The 15252-nt window shown below is 49.4% G+C and overlaps 1 protein-coding gene across 2 annotated transcripts in view; it reads left to right on the top strand.

The window, feature by feature from the left end:
* DHX30 (DExH-box helicase 30) overlaps nucleotides 1-15252 on the top strand; it is a 51451-nt gene that overhangs the window by 22125 nt on the left and 14074 nt on the right. For both annotated transcript variants that reach the window (XM_017855683.1, XM_017855682.1), the window contains 3 exons: nucleotides 11611-11912; nucleotides 12352-12472; nucleotides 13186-13335. In XM_017855683.1, coding sequence (XP_017711172.1) covers nucleotides 11611-11912; nucleotides 12352-12472; nucleotides 13186-13335 — 573 coding nt within the window. The remainder of the gene's footprint in view (nucleotides 1-11610; nucleotides 11913-12351; nucleotides 12473-13185; nucleotides 13336-15252) is intronic.

The raw sequence follows: 15252 nt of genomic DNA, 5'->3' as shown, positions 1-15252 counted from the left end.
TGGGTTTTTTTTTTTTTTTTTCTTTCGAGTCAGTTTTACTCTGTTGCCCAGGCTGGAGTGCAGTGATGTGACCTTGGCTCACTGCAACCTCCACCTCCTAGTTTCAAGTGATTCTCATGCCTCAGCCTCCCAAGTAGCTGGGATTACAGGCACCCGCCACCACTCCTGGCTAATACTTGTATTTTTAGTAGAGAGGTGGTTTCACCCTGTTGGCCAGGCTGGTCTTTTTTTTTTTTTGAGACGGAGTCTCGCTCTGTCGCCCAGGCTGGAGTGCAGTGGCTGGATCTCAGCTCACTGCAAGCTCCGCCTCCCGGGTTTATGCCATTCTCCTGCCTCAGCCTCCTGAGTAGCTGGAACTACAGGCGTCCGCCACCTCGCCTGGCTAGTTTTTTGTATTTTTTAGTAGAGACGGGGTTTCACCGTGTTAGCCAGGATGGTCTCGATGTCCTGACCTCGTGATCTGCCCGTCTCGGCCTCCCAAAGTGCTGGGATTATAGGCTTGAGCCACCGCGCCTGGCCAGCCAGGCTGGTCTTGAACGCCTGACCTCAACTGATCTACCTGCCTCGGCCTTTCAAAGTGTTGGGATTACAGGCATGAGCTCGTAATCTATTTTCTGTGGTTTTAAAAACTACAGAGAGGAACTGCTTATGAAAAACTTCCAGTATACAGCATGATGGATATATTTCCGTGTTGGTTTCTGTTTTCTTTTCTCATCATTCCATGTAGGTTTTCTCTATAGCAATGTAGTCCTGTCTTACTTTATTTTATTTTTTAGTTTTAAAATTTTTTTTGAGATGGAGTCTTGCTCTGTTGCCCGGGCTGGAGTGCAGTGGCACGATCTCAGCTCACTGCAAGCTCCTCCTCCTGGGTTCATGCCATTCTCCTGCCTCAGCCTCCCGAGTAGCTGGGACTACAGGCGCCCGCCACCACGCCCGGCTAATTTTCGTATTTTTAGTAGAGACAGGGTTTCACTGTGTTAGCCAGGATGGTCTCAATCTCCTGACCTTGTGATCCACCTGCCTCGGCCTCCCAAAGTGCTGGGATTACAGGCACTTTTTTCATTTTTAGTAGAGACGAGGTCTCACTATGTTGCTCAGGCTGGTCTCTAACTCCTGGCCTCGAACAATCCTCCTGCCTCCACCTCCCAAAGTACTGGGTTTACAGACATGCGGCACCGTGCCTGGCTCTCATTTTTTTTTGAGACAGAGTCTTGCTCTGTTGCCCAGACTGGAGTGCAGTGACATGATCATGGCTGACTGCAACCTCGACCTCCCAGGCTCAAGCCATCCTCCCACCTCAGCCTCCCCAGTAGCTGGGACTGCAGGCCTGCACCACCAGGCGTGGCTAATGTTTTTGTATTTTTCGTAGAGATGGGGTTTTTCCATGTTGTCCAGGCTGGTCTCAAACTCCTGGTCTCAAGCCATCCTCCCACCTCAGCCTCGCAAAGTGCTGGGATTGCAGGTGTGAACCACTGCACCTGGCCAGGTTCCTAAGTCTTCGTCTCTGCTCTGACAAGAGAAAGCCACAGGATGCATATTCCCTCAGCTTCTCTTCTTCTCATGGCCTCCAGGCATTTACTGTTCCTTTCTCTTTCCTGCATTTGAACAGGAAGGTCCCTGTTGCTATTCTGGGCCCCCATAATACCCATCTCTTCTCTCTGTTCTGGTAGTAGTCCATTGCTATAAAGGAATATATGAGACTGGGTAATGTATTAAAAAAAAAAAAAGAGGTTTATTTGTCTCACAGTTCCACAGACTGTACAAGAAGCCTGGTGCCAGCATCTGCTTGGCTTCTGGTGAGGCCTCAGGAAGTCATAGTGGAAGGGAAGGGGAGCTGGTGTGTCCCACAGCAAGAGATAAGCTAGAGTCACTGAAACAACTAGCTCCTGTGTGAACTAACAGGGCAAGAACTCATTCATTACTGTGGGGAGAGCATCAAGCCATTTATGAAGGATCTGCCCCCATGACCCAAACACCTCCCACCAGGCCCACCTTTGTCATTGGGGATCACATTTTGGCATGAGATGAGGCAGATACCCAAACTGCAACAGTCCCCTTTCTCTGTATCTCTTCTGCATCTCCTCTCTTGCCCTTTTATTTTTCAGATTCTTCCTCTTCTGGTTCTTTTCTGTAGGCCTCAAAAATACTCAGTGCTCTGATTTTTTTCCCTTGGCTCTGATCCACTGCAAACAACTCTGTGCTTGTATTTTCTCCACTGTTGCTGACTTGGCCATCTTCGTTCATGCCCTCTAGTTACCTATTTTTTTTTTTTTAAATAGAGATGGGGTCTTGCTATATTGCTGAGGCTGGTTTTGAACTCCTGGGTTCAAGCCATCCTCCCACCTCAGCCTCCCAAAGTGCTAGGATGACAGGCATAAGCCACTGTACCCAACCTATGTGTATTTTACTCAATTTAAAAAATAGAAAAAAAAAATGCTTTAGTGGACCACTTCAGGTATTTAGTTTTCTCTCTCTCATGGCCTTTCCTTTTTTTTTTTTTTAATTCCTCTCTCCCATCGTCTTGGCATTTTCCTTATTGTTGAACCTTGAACTATTCTTAATGAATGGTTATATCTGAAGGGGCTGATAAAATTATCCATTTTATATTAACTTGAGAGCCAGTTAATACCTTTTTTTTTTTTTTTAATAAAGATAGGATCTTTCTCTGTTGCCCAGACTGGTCTCTGATTCCTGGGCTGAAGTGATCCTTCTGCCTCGGCCTCCCAAAGTGCTGGGATTACAGGTATATGCTGACTGCCTGGCCTCTGTGTACATCTGTATCCCCTCAGTGCTCTGTAGCCTTGGCACTGCCATGCATTTTGTCCTCAGCCACTGAAAGACCTTTGCTTCTCTTTTCTGTCTAGGTCACTCTCAAGTACCTTTTCCTCTTCCACCCTCTGAAACATCTTGATTGATTGATTGATTGATTGAGATGGGGTCTAGCTATGTTGTCCAGGCAGGTCTTGAACTCCAGAGCTCCTGCCTCAGCTCCCAGGTAGCTGGGATTACAGGCACACACAACCATGCCCAGCTAATTTTCTTTCCTCCCTGAGGAATCTTGTCTCTTATAGGTTCAGCCATTCTCCTGTGTTTAATATCTCGAAAATATCCATCTCCCATAGGGTAGTTCTACCTCAGTGGTTCTCAACCATGGATAATTTTGTTCCTCATGGAACATCTAATTCTTTTTTTTTTTTTTCTTTTTTGAGACAGGGTCTCACTCTTGTCCAGGCTGGAGTGCAGTGGCGCAGTCTCAGCTCACTGCAGTCTCTGGCTCCTGGTCTCAAGTGATCCTCCCACCTCAGCCTCCCAAGTAGCTGGGACTACAGGTGTGTGCCACCATGCTTAGCTAATGTTTTTATATTTTCAGTAGAGACAGGGTTTTGCCATGTTGACCAGGCTTGTCTCAAACTCCTAAGCTCAAGCAGTCTGCCTGTCTTGGCCTTCCAAAGTGCTGGGATTACAGGTGTGATCCACTGTGCCTGGCCTCTTTTTTTTTTCCCTGTAGAGATGGTGTCCCACTATGTTGTCCAGGCTGGTCTTGAACTCCTGGGCTCCAGTGATCCTCCCACCTTAGCCTCCCAAAGTGCTAGGATTATAGGTGTGAGTCACGGCTCCTGGCATAGTTATTTTTTTATTGTCTTTAATGTGTACAATACGATGTTTCATACTCGTATACACTTTCATAAACACAGAATGAAATGAATACTATAGTCAAGCAAATTAACATATCCATCACCTCAAATAGTTATCTTTTTTTGTGGTAAGAGCATGTAAGGCTGGGCATGGTTGCTCATGCCTGTAATTCCAGCAATTTGGGAGGCTGACGTAGGCGGATCAGTTGAGCCCAGGAGTTTGCGACCAGCCTGGGCAACAGGGCGAAAAGCCTTTTTTGTATTTTACAAAAAATACAAAAATTAGCAGGGCGTGGTGATGTGTGCCTGTAGTCCCAGCTACTTGGGAGGCTGAGGTGGGAGGATTGCTTGAACCTGGGAGGCAGAAGTTGCAGTGAGCCGAGATCATACCACTGAACTCCAGCCTGGGCAGCAAAGCAGGACTCTCTCTCTCAAAAAAGAAAAAAAAAAAAAAAAAAAAGAGCACCTAAAATGTACTCTTGGCCTGGCGCTGTCTCATGCTTGTAATCTCAGCACTTTGGGAGTCCAAGGCGGGCAGATCACGAGGTCAGGAGTTCGAGACCAGCTTGGCCAACATGGTGAAACCCTGTCGCTACTATAAAGACAAAAATTAGCCAGGCGTGGTGGTGCATGCTTGTAGTCCCAGCTACTTGGGAGGCTGAGGCAGGAGAATCTGTTGAACCCAGGAGGCGGAGGTTGCAGTGAGCCGAGATCGTGCCACTGCACTCCAGCCTGGGCAACAAGAGCAAAACTCTGTCTCAAAAAAAAAGAAAAGAAAAAATGTATTCTCTTAGCAAATTTCCATTTTATAGTACAATATTATTAATTATAGTCGTTATGGTGTACCTTAGATCTTTAGACTTACTCTTCTTATATATATGTAACTTTATATTCTTGGACCTACATCTCCCCATTTCTCTTTTCTTCCTGTCCCTGGTAACCACCAGGCCTACTCTGTTTCTGTGTATTCAGCTTATTTTAGATTCCACTTGAGAGATCATGTGGTATTTTCATTTTGTTTTGTTTTTGAGACCGAGTCTCAGTCTATTGCCCAGGCTAGAGTACAGCGGCACGATATTGGCTCACAGCAACCTCCGTCTCCTAGGTGCAAGCAATTCTCATGTCTCAGCCTCCCAAGTAGCTGGGACTACAGGCATGTGCCACTACGCCCAGCTAATTTTTGTATTTTTTGTAGAGATAGGGTTTCACCATGGTGGCCAGGCTGGTCTTGAACTCCTGACCTCAAGTGATCTGCCTGCCTTGGCCTCTCGAAGTGCTGGGATTACAGGTGTGAGCCACTGTTCCCGGCCCATGTGGTATTTTCTTTGTGTCTGGCTTACTTAGCATAACTTCTTCCAGGTTTATCCATGTTTTTACTTTTATTTATTTATTTTGAGACAGGGTCTTGCTCTGTGGCCTAGGCTGGAATGCAGTGGTGCGATCATGGCTCACTGCAGACTCCACCTCCCGGGCTCAAGAGATCCTCCCACCTCAACCTCTGGAGTAACTGAGACTGCCGGTGTGCACCACCACACCTGACTATTTTTGTAGAGACGGGGTCTTCCAGTGTTGCCCAGACTGGTCTTGAACTCCTGAGCTCAAGTGATCCACCTGTCTCAGCCTCCCAAAGTGCTGGGATTACAGGCATGAGCTACCGCGCCTGGCCGGATCTCCTCTTCTTTAAAGGGTGAATAATACCCTGTTGTGTAGATGCACCGTTCATCCTTTGATAGGCGCTTAGGTTCTTTCCGTATCTTGACTGTTGTGAATAATGCTGCAGTTAATATGGGAGTGCAGACATCCCTATGAGATGAGGATTTCATTCCCTTTGGGTATATACCCAGAGCAGATATTGCTGGACCATATGGTAGTTTTATTTTTAATTTTTTGAGGAACTTCTTTATTTTTTATTTGTTTTTTTTTAGTTTTTGAGACAGAGTCTTGCTCTGTTGCCCAGGCTAGAATGCAGTAGCACGATCTTGGCTCACTGCAGCCTCTGCCTCCTGGGTTCAAACAATTCTCCTGCCTCAGTCTCCCGAGTGCCTGCAATTACAGGCATGTGCCATCATGCCTGGCTAATTTTTGTTTTTTTTTTTGAGATGGAGGTTCACTCTTGTTGCCTAGGCTGGAGTGCAGTGGCGCAATTTTGGCTCACTGCAACATCCGCCTCCTGGGTTCAAGCAGTTCTCCTGCCTCAGCCTCCTGAGTAACTGGGATTACAGGCATGTGCCACCATGCCCGGAATTTTGTATTTTTAGTAGAGATGGAGTTTCTCCATGTTGGTCAGGCTGGTCTGGAACTCCCGACCTCAGGTGATCCGCCTGCCTTGGCTTCCCATAGTGCTGGGATTACAGGTGTGAGCCACCGCGCCTGGCCAATTTTTTGTACTTTTAGTAGAGATGGGGTTTTACCATGTTGGCTAGGCTGGTCTCGAACTCCTGACCTCAGGTGGTCCACCTGCCTCAGCCTTCCAAAGTGCTGGGATTACAGGCGTGAGCCACTGCGCCTGGCTCTCTTTTAGGTTTTCTATATATAAGATAGGTCATCTGTAAGCAGGGATAATTTTACTTCTTTCTTTCCAGTTTGGATGCCTTATTTTCTTGTCTGACTGCTCTTTCTAGTACTTTTAGTACTATGTTGAACAAAAGTGCTGAGAGTGGCCAGGGGCCATTTGGCAATGTCTGTAGGGATTTTCGTTGGACACAGGTGGAGGAGTGCTACTGGCAGCTGTAAGATCAAGGCCAGGAATGCTTCTTCCCAGCTTACAGTACATAGGACAGTCCCCTATGGCATAGAATTACCCTGACCAGAATAGCAATTATGCTGAAGTTGAAAAATCCTTCTCTGCCTGGCTGACTGACTGGCTGCATGTTTGAAGGCACTTTAAACTCAGACTTTTGTTTTTTGAGGTGGAGTCTTTCTCTTTCGCCCAGGCTGGAGTGCAATGGTGCAAAGGCATGATCTTGGCTCATTGTAACCTCTGTCCGCCTCCTGGATTCAAGTGATTCTCCTGCCTCAGCCTCCCTCATAGCTGGGATTACAGGTGCCCGCCACCACACCTGGCTGATTTTTGTATTTCTAGTAGAGATGGGGTTTCACCATGTTGGCCAGACTGGTCTCAAACTCCTGACCTTAGGTGATCCGCCTGCCTCTACCTCTTCCTCCCAAAGTGTTGGGATTACAGGCATGAGCTACTGTGCCCGGCCATCCCAGCCTGTCTGAAGCAGGTCATTATCACATTTTTCTCCATCTCTTTTTCTCTTCCCCATCTATGTGTATAGTTTTGTTTTGTTTTGTTTTGTTTTGAGACATAGTCTCGCTCTGTCGCCTAGGCTGGAGTTCAGTGGTGCAATCTCGGCTCACTGCAACCTCCGCCTCCTGGGTTCAAGTGATTCTCCAGCCTCAGCTTCCCGAGTAGCTGGGACTACAGGCGCACAGCGCCACGCCTGGCTGATTTTTGTATTTTTAGTAGAGACAGGGTTTCACCATATTGGCCAAACTGGTCTTGAACTCCTGACCTTGTGATCCACCTGCCTCTGCCTCCCAAAGTGCTGGGATTACAAGTGTGAGCCACCGCACCCAGACTAGTTGTTTTCGTTTTTTTGATCATAGTGTCCCTAAATGGGTGTGAGATGAGATCTCGTTGTGGTTATAGTAGTTGTTTTTTATTCTAGAACTCAGCCTTTTATTCTCTAATAGCTGTACTCCCAGTTCTTCAGTGTTTCCCTTTCCCCCCAAACCAGATGTCTTTTTCCGCATTGCCCGCAGGCTTGGTGAGACGTGCTGGCAGCGCAAAGGGGACTGAGTCAGCAGCCACAGCCGAGAAGAAGGTGTCCACGGGAGGACATAAATGCATCCCAGCCTCCTAAATAGAAGAGGCTTATTCTTGAAGAATGGTCCTTGCCAGGGCTGAGGGCTGGAGCAAGGCACTCCAGACACAGGCCACTGTGGCTTAGAGCCCGGGTGAATATGCGTGGCTGTGGGGAATGAGAATGAATGTGGGTCTGCCTGCCGGGTCATGGGGTAGATGGGCAGGGAGGAGCTAGAACTCCAGGGCCTTCGCTGTTGCAGGGGCAGAATGATTTGATCCTGTGGCTGCTGGGGCTTCTGACTAGTGGTAATTGATGGAATGACACAGTCAGATTTGCCTTTAGGAAAAGTCACTGACAGCAGTAGTTTTTGGCAAGACCAGAGACAGGGATACTGGATGGAAGAGAACACCAGCAGCAGCAGTGGAGGCGGTTTCTTCAAGGGTATTAGAGGGCTGGGCGTGAGGGCTCACGCCTGTAGTCCTAGCACTTTGGAAGGCCGAGGCGGGTGGATCACAAGGTCAGGAGCTCGAGACCAGCCTGGCCAACATGGTGAAACCCCATCTCTCCTAAAAATACAAAAATTAGCCGGGCATGTTGGCGCGCGCCTGTAATCCCAGCTACTCAGGAAGCTGAGGCAGAAGAATCACTTGAACTCGGGAGGCAGAGGTTGCAGTGAGCCGAGATAATGCCATTGCACTCCAGCCTGGGTGACAGAGCAAGACTCTGTCTCAGAAAAGGAGGAACAACAACAAAAAGGTATTAGAGAAGTTGCATGGATAGTGCCTGGACAGTTGAGGAGGCGGGAGGAAGAACAGGTTGGTGGAGCAGCATGTGCCAGTGAGGGGAGCTGTGGACGAGCAGTGGGTTGGCGCCTAGGTTATGGTGAGAACAGTGGCAAGTGGATGTTGGTACAGCTCAGGACCGGTGCGGGAGCATGGCCAGGACCAGCAGTGAGCCTGTGGGGACGAGATCCTCTCGTCTAGCGAAAGAGTGGTTGCAAAGGCAGGGGGAGAACGGTGCTGTCCTGCTGGGGAAGCCAGGCCAGGGAGGGATGCTTGTATTGCTGCTCTGTGGAACCAGAGGCATTCTTGTCAGAAGCGAGGCGGTGACGCAAAAGTGTGGCAGCTGAGCCCTGGATCGGGTCCTGCCCCAAGGGTTCGCGGGTGTGTGTGTGGCATGCCTTGGCCCCATCTTCTGTCCCCGAATCCTGCTGTTGTCATGCATCTATTCTTAATAGACGAACATTAGAATTGGTTTGTCAAATGCTTAATAAGAAGCCTCTGCAGACTTTGATTGAAATTGTGTTCAGTTTATGGATTAATTTAAGAGGTTTTTGTCTCCTCACACATAAAAGTTCTATCATCCAGGAACGTATATCTCCCTGGATTTACATCCTTTTGCCAAGTTGTATGGTTAGTCCTTACCTTTCTGACCCACCGTAGTTCATCTTAGGTAGGTGATGGTTTTTGTTACTGTTGTGAATATAATTTTTAAAATTAAATTTAATTATCTCAAAAACCCAAGAAGAAAGTTTTAGGAAGGCAGGCCGTGGTCACTCTCCAGCTTGTCATGAGTCGGGTGGGACTGAAAGCTCATCGTAGAGAGGTTCCTGGCCCGTGACTCCTGCCATCTGCTGTCACATGGACCTGACATTCACCTGACAAGCTGTGTTTTTGCTGTCCCTCAGACTTTGTCGCCTTTACCACTCCCAGTGGCAGCTCCTGCAACCTATGCTTTCTTCGCATTTGCTCCTGTTCTCTCAGCTGCTCACTCATCTCACTCATGTCTTTGTTCCTTAGACCCTGGCCGTCTGCATTTCTCTTCTGCCACTTAAATTCGTTTTTTCTTTTTTTTTTGGAGATAAGGTCTTGCTCTGTCACCCAGGCTGGAGTTCAGTAGTGTGATCATGACTCACTGCAGCCTCGGTCTGTAGGGCTCAAGTGATCCTCTTGCCTCAGTCTCCTGAGTTGCTGGGACTGTAGGCACATACCACCATCCCTGGCTAACTGCCTCTTATATTCTGAACTGCTTGAGGGCAAGGACCATGTCTTGTCTCTCCTGCTGATGCTCAGGTGGCCAACATGTTGCTGTGTACATGCTAGAGACTTAGGCAATGTTTAATTTATATTTTCTGTAGAAAAGTATGAAGCTGTAACACATTTAAAACCCTATTTTTGTATAAATAGCTTTAACATTTCAAGTTTATTTCTCTAGAATGTATTCCTAACATAGGATTCTTATATTCTCTCTCTTTTTTTTTTGAGTTGGAGTTTTGCCGGAGGTTCGCTCTTGTTGCCCGGGCTGGAGTGCAGTGGTGCGATCTCGGCTCACCACAACCTCTGCCTCCTGGGTTCAAGTGATTCTCCTGCCTCAGCCTCCCGAGTAGCTGGGATTACAGGCATGTACCACCACGCCTGGCTAATTTTGTATTTTTAGTAGAGACGGGGTTTCTCCATATTGGTCAGGCTGGTCTCAAATTCCCGACCTCAGGTGATCCGCCTGCCTCGGCCTCCCAAAGTGCTGGGATTATAGGCGTTAGCCACCATGCCCAGTCTTCAGGATTCTTATAAGAATATATATAACTTCTTATAACAGAAGTTATATCTGTTTCATGGTGTGGGCTACATAGGTTTTTTTTTTTTTTTTTTTTTTCTTTTGTGGAGTTACTCTCTATTGCTCAGGTTGGAGTACAGCATCACCATCTCTGCTCACTGCAACCGCTACCTCCCGGCTTCAAGCGATTCTCCTGTCTCAGCCCCCCGAGTAGCTGGGATTACAGGTGCCCACCACCACGCCCAGCTAATTTTTGTATTTTTAGTAGAGATGGGGTTTCGCCATGTGGGCCAGACTGGTCTCAAACTCCTGACCTCATGTGATCCTCCTGCCTGGGCCTCCCAAAGTGCTGGGATTACAGGTGTGAGCCACTGTGCCCGTCCGGCTACGTATTTTTTTTTTTTTTTCTTTTTTTTTGAGACAGAGTCTCGCTCTGTCGCCTAGGCTGGAGTGCTGTGGTGCGATCTCGGCTTACTGCAAGCTCCACCTCCCGGGTTTATGCCATTCTCCTGTCTCAGCCGCCCGAGTAGCTGGGACTACAGGCACCCGCCACCACGCCCGGCTAAATTTTTTGTATTTTTAGTGGAGACGGGGTTTCACCATATTAGCCAGGATGGTCTCGATTTCCTGACCTCATGATCCACCTGTCTCGGCCTCTCAAAGTGCTAGGATTACAGGTGTGAGCCACCGCGCTCGGCCCTATGTACTTCTAAATTGCTGTATTTACTGAAGCTTCCTAGATCACTATGTGAATTTATCTTCTTGGGCTCAGTGTGGTGGCTCATGCCTGTAATCCTAGCACTTTGGGAGGCCAAAGTGGGCGGATCACTTTGGTCCAGGAGTTCAGGACCATCCTGGGCAACATGGTGAAGCCCTGTCGCTACAAAAATTCTCTGGGCTTGGTGGTGCATACCTTTAGTCTCAGTTACTTTGGAGGCTGAGGTGGGAGGGTCACCTGAGCCTAGGAGGCAGAGGTTGTAGTGAGCCGTGATTGTGCCACTGCACTCCAGCCTGGGTGACAGAGCGAGACCCTGTGTCAGAAACACAAAAAACAAACAGTATCTTCTGCTCTCCCATTGCCACGTGGGGTTATTTGTTTGTATCAAAGCTAGGCATCTTTCAGTGTTCCATACCCAGTTCTGGACTAGGGGCTGAAGTGAGTAAACAGATAAAAAACTATGGCTCTGGCCGGGCGTGGTGGCTCAAGCCTGTAATCCCAGCACTTTGGGAGGCTGAGACGGGCGGATCACGAGGTCAGGAGATCGAGACCATCCTGGCTAACACAGTGAAACCCCGTCTCTACTAAAAAATACAAAAAACTAGCCGGGCGAGGTGGTGGGCGCCTGTAGTCCCAGCTACTCGGGAGGCTGAGGCAGGAGAATGGCGTAAACCCGGGAGGCGGACCTTGCAGTGAGCTGAGATCCGGCCACTGCACTCCAGCCTGGGCGACAGAGCGAGACTCCGTCTCAAAAAAAAAACAAAACAAAACAAAACAAAAAAAAACTATGGCTCCACAACACAAGGGACTTAATGGTGTAGCTGGACATGGGCCAGGCTGACTGAGGTGTAAAGATGGTATGAATCCTTAAAACGTCCCTTTCCCCCTCCAGGGTTGGGGTCTACTGGGTCCCCGGAATGAGTTGTTTGACGCAGCCAAATACCGAGTGCTAGCTGATCGGTTTGGCTCCCCTGCTGACAGCTGGTGGCGTCCTGAACCCACCATGCCCCCTACTTCCTGGCGGCAGCTGAATCCGGAGAGCATTCGGCCAGGGGGACCTGGGGGCCTATCCCGCTCTTTGGGCCGGGAAGAAGAAGAGGATGAGGAGGAAGAGCTAGAAGAAGGGACCATAGATGTTACCGACTTCTTGTCCATGACCCAGCAGGATTCCCACACCCCACTCAGGGACTCAAGGTACAGACTGGGGATGGGGATGCAGCGAGGCTGGCTGTGCCTTGACACGGGGATGGGCGAATGTTCTCTGCTAGCTTTCTCTGAGATGGGAGTGCCCCTGCCTCACATTGCAGCCTGTGTGTCCCGTTACTCCGTGTGTGTCTGCCCATTCTTGGGGGACAGCCAGCTGTGGTCTTCTGTGTGGCTGGGCTTTTGCAGAACAGCAGCACGGAGATCCTGCTCTCTGCTGTCTTATCTATGTGAAGGAATGGAGGGCGCAGTCCCCATCCAGTGTGGCTGTGGGAGGAGCAGAGACGCCCGGTTTCCCATCCATTTCATGCCTCCTGGCCTTTTGGCTCCCTGCTGCAGTGCAGTGTCCTCACCCTTACATCTCAGAGCCTCAGGGAAATTGGTCCAGGAAGAGAGAAGATTCTTTCAGCTAAACTTTTGGTCCTCCCAGGGGGAGTTCCTTTGAGATGACAGATGATGACAGTGCCATCAGGGCTCTGACCCAGTTTCCACTTCCCAAGAACCTTCTGGCCAAGGTGATTCAGATTGCAACGTCATCCTCCACAGCTAAGGTGAGTTGGGTTTCCTAGAAGTGTGTGTGGGGGCCATTTACTTGGTCATGTCTGGTGTTCCCCAAAGGCAGGTTTACAGAGGGCTGAGGGGGCCTGTTCCTCCAGCCCACACCTAGGCCAGCTGGTGGAACTCCGGCTTGGAAGGAAAAGCAGTAGGTGTGACAGAATGAAGGTCAAGTCTCAGCAGCACAGGGAGTGGGCTGGGGGCTGCAGGAGCAGAAGACCCATACCTGTTCTGGGCGGTGGATTGTCAGTGGGGAGGGGTTAGAGGTGTGGGTCTTGGTGAGGTATGAGTTTCTCTCTTGCTACCAGGCAAAGGGGCTTCGGTTAGGCAGAGCTTCTGTCCAGGTGCAGGGCCTTTTTGCTCCCGTAGGATGTGCCTGGTTTTTAGCTCATGCTGACAGCTTCAACCCATAGCTGCCATGAAGGTGCCGAGATGACAGTGGGCTAGGAGGGCAGGTGGTGGAATTGCTCAAGCACTGTCTTCTGCAGTGGAAGTCGAGGTATAGCAGGAGAAGCGAGCCTGGGACTAGAGTGCCCGAGCCCATGGGCCTGCTCCTGGCTCTGCAGCAGCACCTCTAGCATGGCTCACGCTGGGTACCTGCTGAGATGGTGGCTCATTCCGTCTCTGGGCTCCTTGGCATTCTGAGAATGCCCCAAGTCTCTTCCCATTCCCTACATTTCTGTAACCATCTCTCTTGCCTTCCATGTAGAATCTCATGCAGTTCCATACTGTTGGCACCAAGACCAAGCTGTCTACACTCACCCTGCTCTGGCCCTGCCCCATGACCTTTGTTGCCAAAGGGCGCCGCAAAGCAGAGGCTGAGAATAAGGCGGCAGCCTTGGCCTGCAAGAAACTGAAGGTGAGTCCAGGAAGGTCCTGGGTGTGATGCATGAGAATGTCTTGAAGCTCCCCTCTGCCAGTGGCAAATGGGTCCCATTTTTTAGGAAATGAAACCACCACAGCAGGCCTTTTGCCTGGCACAAAGACAGCTGGTCTGCAGGCCGTGCTGTTGCCACAGCTTTCCCAGAGCCCCTGTGGAGATGCTTTGACTGTGACCCAGCCTTTTCCACACTGTTGGCCTGAACCTGGTGAGGCCGGGAGGAAACTTGCTCATTGTTCTGAATAGTATAAAGCCGGGAGGAGCCGGGCCTGTTTTGAGAGGCAGACCTGGTGTCCAGTATGATCCTGATAACCCGGGTTTTGTGGCCAAAATGAATAATGTGACTTGTGACTGCAGTGAAGATTGAGGAAGCAGTCAGCATCAAGGTAGAGACAGTGTGGCAGACAGCTGGCAGTTCTCTTTTTCTTGAGACAGGGTCTCTGTGGCCCAGGCTGGAATGTAGTGGCACAATCATGGCTCACTGCAGCCTTGACCTCCTAGGCTTAAGCGATCCTTTCACCTTAGCGTCCTGCATAGCTGGGACCATAGGTCTGCGCCACCACTCCCAGCTAATTTTTAAACATTTTTTGTAGAGACAAGGGTCTCACTGTGTTGCCAAGGCTGGTCTTAAAATCTTGGGCTCAATCAATCTTTCTGCCTTCATTTCCTAAAGTGTTGGGATTGCAGGCATGAGCCACAGTTCCTGGCCATGGCAGTTCTCTTGAAAGGGGCTGTGGAGTTAGCTGATGGCACAGTAGTGGGAGAGCGTTGGGATTGGGTCTGACTGCCTGAGGAGTTAGTAATCTCAACCCATGTTGGTGGAGGTTTAGTTTGCAGAACAAGACAGAAATGGGCCTGCTTTACTCTGAATGGTCAGGTGCACCATTTCATGGGTACAGTTGGCCCCGGGAACCACGTTTTAGTTATAGCTGATGGTGAGAGGTAACAAGAACCTGGAGAAAATGAGGAAGAGGGGACAGGCAGGTGGTGAGATAGAAGGCATAGATGTGCTACCTGTGACTCGAGGGCAGAACAAGGACTGATCGTAGAACTGGAGGCATCTGAGCTTTGGCCTGACACGCACTGAGCAGAGGCACCTTGGCATGGTAGGGCCTGTCTGGGAAGGAACAAGCTTTGCAGTGGCTGGAGGGCCATTTGTCAGGCTGGTAGATAAAACCCATGAAGTCTGGGGAGAGGGCGGAAGACTGTTCCTGCAGCAAGGAGCTTGTGTTGGCACCTCCTGCAGAACGAGGACCAGATTCCTGTCCTTGAGGTCCTTACAGCTGATGGTGCCAGCATGCCCAGAGGCAGGGGTTGGCCCCTGTTGTGGAAAAACTTCTTTAAGGAGGAAGTGTTTGATCTGGGCTCCGAAGGGTGAGCAGAGTCCAGGCATTAGAGGTGACAGGAACACAAGACTAGTTTTACCCACGTGCCTGAGGTATTGGAATGCCATGTTTTATCTCTGGCGAGGTGGCTTTAGGTATGTAAGGAGGTAAGACACAGTGTTTTCCTTGCAGTGGCTTGTTTGATCAAGTTGCATTATAATCGACATTTATAGGAAATTCCATGTGTATCTGTATATGATGGGGTTACAGATGGGTCAGGTGCCATGTAGGGACTGGGAGGTGGGATGGAAGGATTGGGGGAGGAAGGCTTTGATGAGGCAGCAAAGGAAGAGGGAGTCTGTGGGGTGTGTTCTAGCATCATTGAGGGCCTGGTCTGGGTGGTCTGAGGGTACATGTTGGGAATTCACGGCTGTGACAGGGGCCTATTGTGGTGTTGGAGGGGCTCTAGCCGCACAGTGAGTGGTTTCTCCTCAGGGTCTTCAGACGTAGGGCTGTTCTGCTGTGACACGTCAGGTTTAGCTTTTCTTTTTTTTTTTTTTTTTTTTTTTTT

The sequence above is a fragment of the Rhinopithecus bieti genome, unplaced genomic scaffold (genome assembly GCF_001698545.2).
Source record: "Rhinopithecus bieti isolate Rb0 unplaced genomic scaffold, ASM169854v2 scaffold_39746, whole genome shotgun sequence".
Taxonomy (NCBI): Eukaryota; Metazoa; Chordata; class Mammalia; order Primates; family Cercopithecidae; genus Rhinopithecus; species Rhinopithecus bieti.
This window is presented reverse-complemented; position numbering and strand designations above follow the sequence as displayed.